This window comes from Peromyscus californicus, unplaced genomic scaffold (genome assembly GCF_007827085.1).
Source record: "Peromyscus californicus insignis strain IS unplaced genomic scaffold, ASM782708v3 Scaffold_3__1_contigs__length_106647218, whole genome shotgun sequence".
In the NCBI taxonomy this organism is placed as follows: Eukaryota; Metazoa; Chordata; class Mammalia; order Rodentia; family Cricetidae; genus Peromyscus; species Peromyscus californicus.
In genome coordinates, this window is record NW_026294551.1 from 80,822,997 (window position 1) to 80,838,550 (window position 15,554).

Genomic DNA, 15,554 nt, shown 5'->3' on the forward strand with positions numbered 1-15,554 from the left:
TCTACCAGCGCCCCCAGGAAGATAGCACCCATGACCTGAGCTATAGTCATTCACAAAACCTGAACAAGGAATCACAGCCATCGTTCATTCCCTGAAAATTCAGTTAGGAGCATGTCGAACACACACACACACACACACACACACACACACACACACACACACACTCCCTGAGTGTATAATTATCTGTAGGTGGAGAACTCCTAGGGAAGGTAATAAAAGAGGGCAGAGAAGAAAAAAAAAAAAGCTACTTTTTTTTTTTTGGCCTGACTCCTAAACATCCCTCCCCCCTCCCATTTTTCTGATCCAAGAATGATGGAGTTCACGGCAAAGGCATGTTTCCGGAAATGGAGATATGTCTCTCAAACCCGAAAATGATTTATGTGAAGTTAAATATTCCACATTCGGAAACCCAGCAAAATCCAGAGTTAGGGACCTCTGTGCTTTCTTCTCCACAACGCACACAGACAAAGGTTAAAAACCCGGTTCCGAAGCCTGTCTGGCTGTCCTCTATGCTACAGATAAAAGGCGGGGTGCAAAGCGCTCAGAATCTGAGAAAAGTACGAAGGACTGAAAGCTAGGGGCCCATTCTCTAGCGGGCAGGGTTCTTCCCTGCTGTCCCTCACTGTTCCTGGCTCTGCAACATGCAGGGATTTAGACATATGTGTGGGAGTGTTTGAGGGAGAACAAGTCGAGAGGACAGAGCGCTCCCCACACGTGTAAGCCTGCATCTCCCTGCTTAGTAGCTTGTGTTCATTCATATGGATGCAGTGGTTAAATATTTGATCAGAGGTAGCAGAGTTGCAAGGATCAGGTTTGCTCTAATGAGCACACCTTAGAACTGTGTGCTCATAAATCGCAAGAGAGAAAAAATCCTAAGTGTAGCCCCATGTCTAACCCTTTTTACCCTTCCTTCCCCCCATTTCCAGTCCCACCTCCCACCCCCCAAAATAAAGGAATGCTTGTAGCAGATTGAAGAAAGATTTGAGTCTGTAGCTACAGAGCAGCGGATTAGGGCCAGAGCGGTTCAAGTTAAATTGCGCTGCATATAAAAAATGGGCGGATTGGTGTCCAGATCCAGATCCAGTGGCTGGTACCACCTTCCTTTCTAAAATAAAATCTCTCTGGCATGAAGTCACCGCCTATTTCACATCCGGTTTGCGCTGGGACGTATTACTACTGTCTTGGTACAGAGAAATCTTTTGTTGTATAGCTGCAGATTGGATATTGGGAAGCAAATTTGGGTATGAAATCTCCAGTGCAGGAGCACGCAGAGTCCATGATGGCTCAGACCGAGTGAGTGAGCGCGGCGCGAGGACGCCCTCCGCCCGGCGCGCCCGCGCTCGCACACTCGCGCAGCTCCAGCTCACCGCGATCCTCTCTCCCACACTTTTCTCCCCGGTCTGGAGCGATCCGGTGCCCAGAGGGGGCCCCGAGGTAAGTGAGACTTCGGACCGCGTAAACCCAGAGCTTGCAACGTGCCTTTGTCGTAGCTGGAGAGGCACGGATGCTCTAGTGAGGAAGAGAGCAGGAGCCAGCAGGACAGGAGCTGAAGCTGGGAGCAGGTAGAAACAAGGAATGTTTTTCTTTCAGGGCGAAAACTGCAGCGATATAGGAGCAGAATTTTCTCTCTTCCTTCTCTCCTCTCTGAGGCAGATTTGAATGTACCCTGAGGGGTGGGTGGGTGGTGACATGTTGTTTTGATTTTTTTTTTTTTTTTTTTTTTTTGACCAAGGGGAGCTGGGGTGAGTTGGGGAGGGGCGCTGGGGCTTGCCATCAGCTGAAGTTAAGAGGCTAGAACAGAAAACCTGTCACCCTGTTTCATGCTAGGGAAGACTCGCTCACCGTGCCTGTACACGTCCCTTCGCCCCTTCCCAGCTGCCGCTGCTGAAATGCCCTCTGGCGTAGGGGTCTCTCTCATTCGGGAAATGAGAGGCTGAACTTCCTTGATCTGGGTGGCAGGGGAGGTGGGTAGTGGAGCATGTGTCTGGCTAGGGGCAGGATGGAGGTGGAAATGGGTAAGGAAACAGCTCTGTGCTCCCTTTTCAACTGTTAGGCTTGTATTCGCAAGAAACTTTCTTCCTCCACAACTGAAGTGCCATGGCAGATTTTGTTTTCCTCCAGATATCAGAGGAGTGCAAAAGCCATGGTGTCTTGGTTTGGGGTGCTGTTTTCTTCACCCCTTTAGGACTTTCTCCCTTTTTCTAGAATCAATGGGAACTAATAGGGATAAGAGAAGTTGTTCTCCTCTTCAGAACAGATGTCATTTTTTTTTTTAAAGGATGAATTATCATCGTGCGATTTGGATCCAATATTTTAACTTAATGATATTTATCCAAGATGTCATATCATATTCTACTCCTGTATGTCAAAAACCAGTCACCAAAGGAAGAGAAAGCTATGATGAAGCTCACAGCTCTTATCTTTACATCATTTCACTCTAAAGAAATTCGGGTTCCTTGCTTACATGACTGTTTGTGAGGGTTTTTCCTGATTGGAATGATCCGGGAGAGTGTGGAGAGCATTTTGTTGATGTATTTAAAGGCATACCACATGGAACTAGAGAGTGCTCAATGTAAAAAATAGATTTTAGAATGCTTCCATCTATCCATTCCTGATCTTACTAAGGAGTTAAGATTCAGGAGAGTGGTTAAAATAAAATACATGGGATAGTTTTCACTGTAGGACTGGAAATAATTTCAGTGCATTTAAGTAACTATATCTCTTCTTAACCAGGTGGTGCACAGAATGTCAAAATTTGACCTAATAATTGTGTATATATACACACATAATTATATGAATGCATACAACATACACATATATATTTCTATAAACCCGCCATTCTATAGTCCTTTATTCTTGCAGTATCCCCCTACCATATCCAAATTTCAGCGACCAGATAATGATTGATTGCACTTTACCTAAGTGGGAATAAATACCCCCTTCTTCTTATGCAAAGCAAACTACTTAAGCTTCCATCTGTTTGAGATGAAGCATTTTCTAGCAGCAACCTGGAATAAATTAGAGAATGCATGCAAGATATGTGTGGGTATGTTTGTATGCATTGATGTGTGTGTGTGTGTGTGTGTGTGTGTGTGTGAGAGAGAGAGAGAGAGAGAGAGAGAGAGAGAGAGAGAGAGAGAGAGAGAGAAGCACATGGCCTGACTATAAAGTGTATTCTTTAGCTTCACAGAAACATTAGTGAGCATATTTAACAATCCCAGAGGAGAAGCACGACTCTGGCATTCAACAGTGTGTTTCTAATGGTGTTTATAAAAAGGTAAATAGAGTTGCTTCTGAAATCAAGGTACATCCAGAATTCAGAGATGCATTCAGTCAACAGGAGGTGTTAACCTCCCACCTCCCACCTACCCACATGCTCTCCTGATACAGACACCAAGCTTAAATCTTTCAAGACAGATTCTTTTGAGCGCCACAGGGACTCAAATCACAAAGGTCAAATTTTTTCAGATGGTAAACAACAACAGAAAGGAATAAGTTGGCAAATAATGGAAATTTAAAGGCTATTTTAGAAAACAACTCACAGCTTTTGTGTTGAGCAATATTGTCACCTGAAAGCATTTCAACTTGAATTCTTTTACAGGCTAAACTAAAATACTGGTCTATTTCTGAATGGAGAGATGGTAAGGAAAGTGGCGAGTGGATGGCCCAGGTTTCCATTGCTTCCAATGAGGTGTCATATTCCAGTGAGGTCATTTCCTGACTTCAAAGCATTCATCTGGACTGCCTCAGTCAGCCCTAGTGGTTATAACCTGATGTTTCTTGCAAGACACATTGATCTCTACTTATTCCACTTTTCAGTTGCACAAGCCCGTGATGAAGAAAAGTTGGGGTCTCTCTGACTGTCTCTGGGCCTGGACCCTCGTTCTCAGCACTCTGTCAGGAAGAAGGTGGGGCACTTTATTTTAAATCTGCATGAAAATTTCTGTAATTTTTCATTTATTCCATCAGGGGGAAGAACATTGTCCATGGATGCATACATGACTAAGGGAATTCAGAAAACTTTACTGCAATAAAATTTCAGCTAAAACTAAAGAAGAATAGAACATGAAAATAACTTTCTTATTAGGATGTTCGCTAGAATACACTTAACAAGTTCTATTTTGCTAAGAAATATATGAGTTCAACTTTGCAATCTGATATTGAACTTTGCAGTTTTCATTTGTAACTGAACAAAGCATGCAGTTTCCTAATTTATGGAAAAGTTACCCTATTAAACTCTGCATGCCCTATAAGTTGTAAATTTTCCAACAAGAAAATTTCTAACCATTTGCAAAAATCATAGAGTAACTTGTAAAAGCATGGGAGTAGAAAACTTAAAATAATATTTGTAACTTGATTGTCATGTCTATAAACACATGCATATTGTATTTTTAAACCAACAGAGATGGGCTGTACCAGATGAATATTTTAAAATACTAGATAAAAATTAAACTGAGCTAATCAAGCATGTATACTAGGAAGGCATGCTGTGAATAAATTTCAGTAGGTTGAACTAACAAAAATATTTTTTAATTATCCAATAAAGAATATGAGATATTGTAATAGCAACTATCTAAATGACCAAATAGTTTATATTGTTCTTTATCTACTTTAATAGCTTTTGAGTAGTTTATTCTTGTGCCTCATTGGAATGTATTCACCATATGCCAAAGTCCTGCACTCCTTGAAATGTAATAGGAAATGAATCTTTATGGGTTAAAGTCAGAGATATGGAGTCACCTGGAAAGGCAGAAATTTCTGAGGACTGGTTTTAAATGAGATGTGGACTGTGTTATTTTTATTACTTTTAAGTATTATCATGTAAATAAATATCAGATGAATAAGACACACATTACTGTCAGATACTCTTAATTTGAGGAGTTAAGTGATGACTGAATTTTGAAAAATTATATGAAGTGTTACTATTATAATGACCTGTAGATGGAGTTAGTGCACAGTGTTTTATTACAGAGTGGTTCATATGGAATCAAAAGCAGGTTTAGCAACTGACATTTATCTTCCAAGTGCATATTCAGTTTAGGGCACTCTACACTGTTATTAGTATTTGTACCCCCCAAAAGTCATCTTAATCTTTCTCCTGGGGTTCTTTTGTGGCAGTTGGCACTTTATATAGAGAACGAATAGTCAGGTTGAACCTGAGCCTGATTACAAAATCACAATAAAGGAAGATTTCATTCCAAATGAGATAGATGGGCTGGTCTTGTTTGGGAGGGGGCTGATCTCTTTGGTATTTGTATTCCAATGCTAACCATTGTTGAAAGTGAGATTCCTAAACTGAGAAGATTTCTTGCATTTTACGTAAGCTGTGGAAACACAGGGAACACAGATAAAGGTAACAGATACTAGGGATTCTGAGGGTTGTGTTAGCAGTCTAAGTACCCTCTGACGTCACCCTAACTCATCTTCTTTCCCCTCTTAAATGTATTGCTTCCTCCCTAAGAGTTTTCTCTGTGGAGAGTTTCCTGAATCCTAAGGTGTGTTTGTATTTCCTTTTCATCTTTATCAAGATGACCTTCCAGTGTCCTTGGAAGACACGTGGATGGCATTTGGTTTTGTGACAATGAATTTTTATAAATAATCCCTTTCAGAAAACTGCTTTTGCTTTTGCCTTACTGCTGTCGTCTGCCGATGAGACATGCGGGAAGTCACAAGCTCACTGAAAATTTGATTTAAAAAAACAAAATGAAACAGCAAGATGCTTAATTTTGCTAAAGGAGAGTAAGTCCTCAATCTGTGTGACATGGATGGATGAATGTGTAATTGAAGAGAATGAAAAATGATTTCATAGAAATAAATTTCATCTATTTAACATCACAGAGAACGTTTACTTATAACTATTGAATTAAAACTCTATCAGAAGAATAGTCATTGGAAGTATATATAACTTAATGAACTTCTATGCAGTCAGAATAGGTATTCAGAACAGGAGCAGTGAAGATTCTCATTGAATTCTATCCTTTCATGTTGAATGTGTTTTATGCACTTTTCCATTACGGAACTGGAAAACTAAATATTTTTGTATCCTTAAAGTGGCCATTATCTGCAGTCAGACCTTCTTTATTTCCTTCTAGTCAGTCTAGTTAACTTGGTGTGTGATGTTTTCATCTGCAAGTTTCAAATACAATTTTATAAAATTAAGAAAAAGAAAAGTGGTATTTGAACTTTGCTTATAAGAAATCAATTACTTGAAAGACAGCATTTGTTTCTGAAGTAATAATAGATTATATTTGGTGTTTCTATCAAATAAGTGAATTCTGGTTTAAAATGCCACTATTTTGTGTATGTTTATTAACTATGTAACTACACATGAGTAAAGCAAAAGAATAATAAAATTCAAATATGAAGTATGTAGATTTGTTACCCTTTCTTAGTTTTACACACTTTATCCACTTACTCCTTCTACTCAAGGTCAGAGCTATCGCTGAAATCTGTCAGGGAGTGTATAGTCTTTCTAAGATAGAAATTGCTTCCCTCTAAAGATTTTGAAGGTGTCATGCTAATCATTACATAAAATAAGATTAAAACTGCGTAGATAACAAAATGATTGGTATAAGAAACACACAGTATATGCAGTGCAGCCCTATATGGTTGAAAGCCAGAAGAGAAACACTAAGGGATAGAAGCCATATCCTCAAACAGAAAGAAATAGGAATTGCCGTTCCTCTACAGAGGGTGGAAATAAAGTGTTAGCTCAGAAGGTGAAAAAGCCTGAATTCTAGCCTGAGCTGTGCTCTTAAGCAGTGGTATCTTAAAACCCAATGCACAAGGTTTTGTGCACCTTAACATGAAGAGTGTTAATCTTGACTTTCTTCAATGCTTCTACTGAATTTAATCCCAGAAATGACCAAAATTCAGCCAAATAAATGTTTAAATAAAATTTCAAGATTTAGTCATACATCTTAGGGGAAATCAAAATTTTCCACATTGATAAAAATGTAATCAACCTAAGAAATCATTTGTATATCTTCTTTTCCTAAGTATCTTAAAAGAGCATTCAAAAATCAAAAGCACAAATATATGGAAAGGAAAATTGGAGAAGGAAGTTTTGCAGGTGAAAATTTGCATATTAAATTTTTAAAAGAACCTTTGAATTAGTTTTATAACCCACATATAGATGTATGTATGTAGATAAACAAAAATAATATGAATAGAAACCTCCAAGATGGTTTTTATATAGTATGAGTTAATAGTCTTGCTTGCTCAGGGAAGATCTGTCTCTTCTAAGACTCTCTACCTTCTGAGAACTGAAAATGTAGACTTAGAACTCATTTTCTATATTAAAATTAAAAGCCAGTCACCAATGAGGTCAGAAATGAGAAAATGACAAGAATTATAATTACTTTCAAACTCGCAACAGCAAGGAAAGTAAGACAATCTGAGAAAGGTTTTGAATAGTAAGAGCTTTTAGTGGAAATTTATAATTTCATGCTATTATTTTCTTTATTCTTTCCTCAGCTATGGACAGCCTTCCCAAGATGAACTTAAAGACAACACCACTGTCTTCACGAGGATTTTGGATCGACTCCTGGACGGTTATGACAATCGTTTGAGACCAGGATTGGGAGGTGAGTTATAGTCTCACATTTTTCTTGAGAAGATTTAGTATTATTAAATCTTTACTAGTATATTTCTATTTTCTCTTCAAACAGTAAATAAAAATTGTTTGCATAGTGATTGATAATTAATTGTATTTTAATAGATCACTTTTTGTGCGCATACATACATATATATTGAAAGACAGACACAAAATTCTCACAATGACACAAAAGAGATACATATTCTTGACAAGCACAATGATTTTCTCTCTCTAATAACTTGGTTATATAAAAAGAAAGATAACACTCTCCCTTTTAGTATAAGATTTGCCAACTACACCTGCATTGCTTTGCCTGCACTGAATTCTATCTCTGATTCTACGCTAGAAATATTTACCTAAGAAGATTGTGTATTCCATCATATCTTTGTGTTGTATTACCCCATCTCTATGATCAAAGGTGAATAAAATAGATGACAATGTTTTATTTTTAAACCATGCCGTTGAATGTATTCTCTAATTTTCTATAGCAAAGTTTATGCTTTTTATAAAATTAATTAATTGATTAATTGACTAAGGAATTTCTGCTTAGAGAGAAAATAATGTTCAATATTATGTGTTTAATACTATATGTACAATAGTGCACAGTACCAGAATGTACATGCTTATTTGAATAATCCTTGAAAATATAATACACTACCTACACTACCTCCTTGTGATTAAGTAAAGACTAATGAAGTCACATCAGAATACTGATCTTAAAGCAAAATAAGTAAAGCAAAGAAAGAAATTGCTATTTAACGTTTCATAGGAAACCAACATATGACTCTATGACTCCAAGTTACAGCCAAATTCTCACCTTTACAAAGCAGCAGAAACGAATAGCAATATTTAACTAGCACTATCAAACGCCAGTTATTATTAAGTTAGATAGAACAGATAAATGAAGCTAAGTTTAAGAACTCAAACACTGGTTTTCAAACAAAATGGTATCATGGATTTAGAATTATTTATTCATTCTTTCATTGCTCAGAGCTGGGACTGGAAAGAAAAACTTCACATGTGCTCATCATGCTCTACTCCTGAGCTACATTCCCAGACTCAGAGTCTCTAAAAATATATATAGCTTGCTTACTATAATCACATTGATGGAAATCATGGGTCTATTTTGAAGCCGCCAAATATCATTATCACCTCATAGGTTACAAGGAAAACTCCTCACCAAAGTCACAGCTCGATATATGATATATATATATGTCCATTCATCCATGTATATATATGTGGTCATATATATATGGTCTTACCAGGTGTACTTTCTTATCAAGTTCAAACATTAATCTTTGGACATGGTTTCTTCAGGTCTGGCCTCCACATTGTGTTATTTTAACTTCTTGGGGAGTAAAGAATATTATAAAGATGCTGAATATAATATCATGTACTTGTAGACTCAGATACTAAAAAGTCTGAGGAAGGAAGGTAGACACATTGGAGCTAGCGCTTCCAAAGCAGCCTCTCTGTCGAGAAAAGAAAAATCTTATATTTGAGATGGAGAAGTCATAAAATGGACAGCACAGACCTGTTCATAATGCAGGAATATAATGTCATTGCATGTGGATTGACTCTTAAGAAATTGCCATCTTTGCACACAATTTGAATAAATTGCAAAGACTAGAGATAAGGGTGAATGTACAAAAGGAGGCAACCACTGGGTTATTGATACAAATAATGAGAAGGAAGGCTTCTGAAAATGCTGACATATGTTTCTTTTACTTAATGTCCAGCCTGTCTCAGGTCAATCCTTGTATAGCAGAATGAACCTCATATGCAAATAGTTTAGGAAAATAATTTGATACTTTATTATGTGTATATAAATATCCTCTGAAAGGTGTGCATGTGACTTTCAATTTGTTAGAGAATGTTGTATAAACACAAATGTACACACTTCCTTTAATGATCATTTGTGATTGCACAGTTATTACAGTCTAAGTAAAAAGGCATGACTGCTAATTTTCACTTAATTCTGTATTCTAATTCCTTAATAAATATAATGTACATACACCAAAACCACAGAGAACCATATATTGCAAATGAATAGACAGCCTAAAGTACATATTCAAAGGTAATTTTTGAGATCTATGACATTGTGATATTTTCTTAAAGAAAGCTACATCAGTTTATCAGAATATTACTATTTTTAGTCCATAATTACTTAATCTCTGTAAATAGCAAAAATAGACTTGTGGGTTAGAGAACAGAAATAATGGTTAATTTCATAAAGATCAAGTATACTCTTGTAAGATAATAGAAACTCAGGATTTAGAAAAATACATTTTTAAATGAAAGTTTTTTAATCTCTAGGAAAGAATTTATTTTTCCATTTTTCATTATTGAAAATGCTGACTTAAAGAATTTGATGGTTATAAAATCAAAGAAAACATAGTTGAAATCTTTCTTCTGTTTGTATTTTAAATGTTGGCTTAGAATGTAGTGAATCAAGAGGTGAAGGATTTGAGATTTGGTTTTTTTTTTGAAATTTTAATATTGACTAAACTTATTTTGTACCTTTTGAAGGACATTCTTAATTTTTAAGACACAAACAGCCATGTGACTGTTATAGGCTCAAAATAGTTTATGTACATTTTGATACTCGATATCTAGACAATTACAGTTAGAATTTGAAGTATATTTCCAGGACATTGATTTTATCACATAATCAGCTATGAATTTACAGGAAATGGTCAACTCTGATACTGACTGGTTAAATTGAAATTATCTCATTTTCTTCAGGAATGTAATATTTAATTTCATTTTTTACTATAGATTTCAGATAATTTAAGCATGGCATGGTTACTAGTAAATTCCTGCAATGAAATGGGATTTTCACACTTATTATTATTATTGCTATTATTTTTATGTAACTCACTTTAAGACTGTGGAACGGAAGAGCTTAGTCTTTATCTTATGTGAAAGCAAGGCAAATGCTTTCCAGTAGCTTGTTCATGGTTATATCTGAGATGACTTTCTCCTAGGAAGGGGTCCTGCTGTCTTCTTCGTCATGTGAAAAAGACAGGGCTGCTTGTTCTGAGTATCCTCAGAAAATAGAGCTATGACAATGAAGCTTGAGGTTGTGTAAGCAACTATTCACTATGCAGATCCATTATGACATCTTCAGCTTGTTATTTGGGAGTGTACACCTGAATGTAATTAGAAATGAAATTCCTGACTTGGTTGATGCAGGTATTGGAAATCAGCTTGCAGACATTATAACCCTATTGTGGAAGGCTAACTCCTGCCTCCCTTAGCACCAAGAGTCAACCAGAGAGTCAATCAAAATTGTAAATAGCTAGAAAATGTATAAAATCACAAATAATTACTGAATTCCTTCTCATTTACAATCTCTTGCTTCTGTGGTAAGAAAACAAGAGACTCTTCTTGCAGCCAGGAAACTCAAAGCGTGTTTGACTAACCCAAGTTCAAGTCTAAAAGAGTGACACAGTTGGGAAAATAAAGGTGAAAACCATAAAGAGTAGGAAGATAAGAACAGACAAGTTCAAGAAGAAAGAAAGTAAATCAGAAGCCAGGGAATGGGAGTGGTACTGAAGTGTAGCAAGAAGTATCAGTATGACGAAGAGGACCAGAGACAATTCTGAAGCAGAGGAGAGGCATGGGCAGGATGCAAGGACGTGAGCTTTTTATGTTTCTCTGTAAACAGGACCAAACTGGAAGTTCTCAATAAATTCATGTTCTAAAATTTTCTCCATATGTTAAAAAGATGAAGGATGGCTGGGTGTTCTCAGCTTTCCCCCAAACTAAGCAACTGTATAGACTTGGATGAAATTTGATTTGCCTTTATATATAGGCTCCATTCCAACTCCGGGAAATGTAAAAAATAATCCACAGGCAGTCACCCAATGTTTAACGCTGAAGAACGATTTCAGAGGTTCTAAGAACAAGCAATACCTTCTGGCCACATCCTTTCTTTTTATCCCTTCTGTAGAGACCTTTTTCATTTTATGGTATGCTTCAGTCCCATGGTGAACCAGACTGGCACATAGTGAACGTATTGTACTAGTCTCCTCATTTCATCTTTCCCAAACAAATTTCAGTAAATCCATGTTTAACTAGAATACTAATGGGATGGAGAACAAGGGAGAAAACATGGGAAAGTCACAACTAAAGGGCTTACAGAAACTCTTCACACCTTCCTCTTTTTGCTTCTGGTATTTCCTGGAAGAACTGTAAACAATTTCTAAATTTATTTTTAAATTTAATTGCAACGACTAATGCATGGAATGAAGGATGGCTCTCAAAAGATTTCAACACTAAGCTACACAAATAAAGAGAGCCAAGGAAAGTGATATGAGGGAATATTTCTAGTGTTACAAGTCCAGCTGGGTGAGTGGAAAAGTAGTTTATAAATATATAGGCTTTTAGACAGACAGTGATTCTATCCCTGCTACATCTTAACAGCAGTTAGTTAAATACTTTTTCTTTGTGTTATAAGTATCTTTCATTTAAATTCTTTGGTTTTGGTCTTGTTTTATTTTTTTGCTAAATAAAAATAAATAGGCTAATAGGGATTTAAGCAACTCTTTGGGGCGTTGACAACTTTAGATACTCAAGGCATTTTAGAAGCAGCATGTTTAAGAAGTAATCTTTGCCTCTAGGTACATGAAATGGCTACTTTTATGTCAACTTGATACAATATAGAGTCATTTGAAAGCAGGAACATCAATTGGAAAAAAAATGCCCTCTAGATTGGCCTGTGGCCTGCCTATGCTGCATTTCTTAATTGACGATTGATGTGGAAGGGCACTGTAGGTAGTACCACCCTGGGCAGGCAGTCCTGCATGTTGTAGGAAAGTAGGCAAATCAACCTACGAGGAAGTAAGCCAGTAAGAAGCATATCTCCATAACTTCTGCATCAGCTCCTTCCTCCAGGTTTGCTTGAAGTTAGTTCTGGCTTTGACCTCTCTCCTCGGTGATAATGTATGATGTGGAAATGTATGCTGAAACAAACCCTTTTTCCCAAGCTTTGTTTAGTCCTGGTGCTTATCTCAGCCGTAGAAACCTTAACTAAACAGTACCCTTTATCTTTATCATTAGAATTTTCCTAATCCCAGCCTGTAATTGAAGCTCTTGATAGCAAGAAGTGGGAGGATCAGCAGTTCATCTGTCTCAAAATAAGTTCAGGCCAGCTCTGCTACAAGAGACCCTGTAGAAATAAACAAAGAAGCTAAAGCAAAATAGTTTTCTCAATCTTGAGTTAGTCAAAGACTTATAAACCTTTTGAACTGTTAACCCAACTATTGCAAGAGACTCAGCTTGAAAGAGCAGACTGGCTTGAAGTCCTTTGTCACTGAAAAAGAAAATGTTACTGGGAATTTACTTGTGTTTTGGATTGGGTTTTTCTTTCAAATATGAGAAAAGTGGAAAACTAAAGGAAAGAAAATGTGAGTAAATCGTATGTTTTGTGCAATAGTTAAACATTTAAGTCACTAGAAATGAGGAAAATATTATAATGTAATTCTTTTTATTTTTATTTTAAATTAAAAATCAATTCATGAACTTAGTATTTAACAAAAAGATTTGCAAATAAAATAAACATCAACATTCAAGTTAATCAGACCCAAAAATCTATGCACGTCAATGAACTTCTGTGCAGTTAGGTGATGGACATGAGTTGTGGAGGAAATCCTAAAGCAAATGGTTTTGCAAGTTCTAATTCTCTTTCAGATTTTTCATTTTTGGTGGTGGATAAGTGCATAAAAATAGGTTTGATAGCGAAGAAGTAGAATCCAATGTGAAGTTCCACAGCACCAGAACAGCTATTTTACACTTTTTCAAAAAATAATCCAAATTTAATTGGCTAACTTATAAGATAGCTGGTATTCAAAAACCTTTTATGATTATTTGGCATCACAAGTAGTACTGAGATCAGAGAGAAAAATTATATTCATGTTTAACATTAAAATTCTGGATTTGCATTTGTGTTTGGAGCAATTTCAAACAGCTTATATTTCTTTCACAATGTAATAGTGTTAGATAAAATTAAAAATATATATACTGAAAAAAATACAAATAAAAAGACTATGCTTATTTAATAAAAACATTGATGTTTTATTTACTTTATGAGAAAATGATCTTGAATAGAGTATTTAAAATTTCTACACTTAGAATTCTTCACTTTAAATTTATTATAGTTTTATGGAGTTTGAATGCAAGTTGTGGAACAGATGTTCAGATATTTGCAAATGCAACACCCTTCCACAGAAATAGTAGATCTAGACAGTCTTTGACATAGTTGTATTTCAAGAGAAAGACAGCTACCCAAACCCCGGGAGACACTGTTCAATAAACTGCAAACCCCTCTGAATGTTTACTGGCTAAAATCTCCTGTTGGCTCATGAATCCAGCTTATGTAATGAATCACCATAATACACTAAGGAATGTTCTAGCACATTTATAAATATTCTATTCTAGTCTTTCCTGTTGTATGTCAATCATCTACATGATCAATGCCAGGAATTTCCTCAGATAAGAGGAAACCATTGAGACTATACTCAAGCTAGGAAGGTCAGTCCTGGAAAATGAGAATAGGTAATTTCTTATGCCCCTGTAATTAATCTTTTCCTATTCTTTCAATTTCTCATATTTATTTCAGTTCCATGGGAAAGCTCTAAAATGTTTTCTGTAGATTATTTCATTTTATGGTAGAATGTGAGTTCTTTAAAGGAAAATTTATATAATTTTCCTGAGATAAGAAACTCAGAGTTAAGAATCACAGAGAATGACTTTGGGAATTCTAACAGAGAGCTAGTTCCTATGTGGTGGAATAGTATCCAATATTGTTATGCTGTTATCATATACCTCAAATACTACATGGGGTATCATGCTTCAAAGCTTTATATTAATGTATACATATAAAAAGAAACTCATTTTTCCAAGACTACCTTGCACACTCTTCCCTTCAATTGAGCAATCTCCCAGAAGACACTACTCCTAAGACCAGAGAAGGAAGAAAGTTTTCAGTGGAAATGAGATGTACGTCATGTTGCATAGTAAAATTAATCTTTTTTCTTTAGATACTTGTTTCATTTGAGGTCTCTGAACCTTGATGCATTAAGTGGTCAGGGGCCTGTTAGACATATTAAAGCATATCTCTTTACCTTGTATCTAGATTTAGTAGGTAAACAAGTTAGTTTAATTTACAAATTGACCAGGGAAGAGCTTCCATTTTTTCCCTATGGTATTAGGAAGATAGCAAGATTGGGAGATAAATGTTGCATTAGGCAGGTTGATCTGGAGCTGAGACATGGCCCACTCTAATATGATGGTGTTTATGTGGAAACTCAGGGTATTTCCAGTGCTTAAGCAGGACCATTTTAATCTAAGATTTTTGGATTTATTTTATGATGCTAACTAATGTCAGTCCATTTGGTCTCAATATAGGATTTCATAAATTAAGAGTGCATGAAAACTTTCCCAATGAATATTTCTGAATTGCTCAATTGACAGCATTTTCATCGAACATGTGGCTAATGTCCCATTAAACAAGCTGTTCTGATGGGTATTGCTAAAACGTTGCCTACAACTCTCCCATCTCCTTTTTCTTTTTATTATACTCACCCTCATACTCCACTCTTCACACAGTATCAGTTATTTTCTGGAGGTTTAAGTAACATAATGTTACTTCTGTACCCAAAGGCTTTCTGTGGCTTTAGCAGAAAGATCAGCTGCCTTCTCCCATCCACAGTGACCTCCACTGCACTCCCACTTACTTCAAAGCATAATCTCGTATTGTGATCATCAGCATCACCAGGCTCCAGACGCACCAATCTTTTTCTTCTGTCTTCTCTATATTCATCTGTCTACCTACCTATCTATCTAGTATCTACCCATCAAATCTTGGTTACATATGTTTTCATTTATAAAGCTAAGAGATGTGCTCCAGAACAGAAACATTAGTCACTTTTACTCAGTTTTATTACTGTTATAA

General features: G+C 36.3%; 1 protein-coding gene across 3 annotated transcripts in view; it reads left to right on the plus strand.

Moving 5' to 3' along the window:
• The first annotated feature begins 1,092 nt into the window (after positions 1-1,092).
• Gabra1 (gamma-aminobutyric acid type A receptor subunit alpha1) overlaps positions 1,093-15,554 on the plus strand; it is a 53,596-nt gene continuing 39,134 nt past the window's right edge. Inside the window, exons 1-3 of one of the 3 annotated variants that reach the window (XM_052758479.1) lie at positions 1,093-1,434; positions 3,820-3,908; positions 7,477-7,586. In XM_052758479.1, coding sequence (XP_052614439.1) covers positions 3,835-3,908; positions 7,477-7,586 — 184 coding nt within the window. In that variant the 5' untranslated portion in view covers positions 1,093-1,434; positions 3,820-3,834. Of the gene's footprint in view, positions 1,435-1,460; positions 1,563-3,819; positions 3,909-5,638; positions 5,740-7,476; positions 7,587-15,554 lie in introns of those variants that run through there. The other 2 variants (XM_052758480.1, XM_052758481.1) reach the window with 2 other exon arrangements.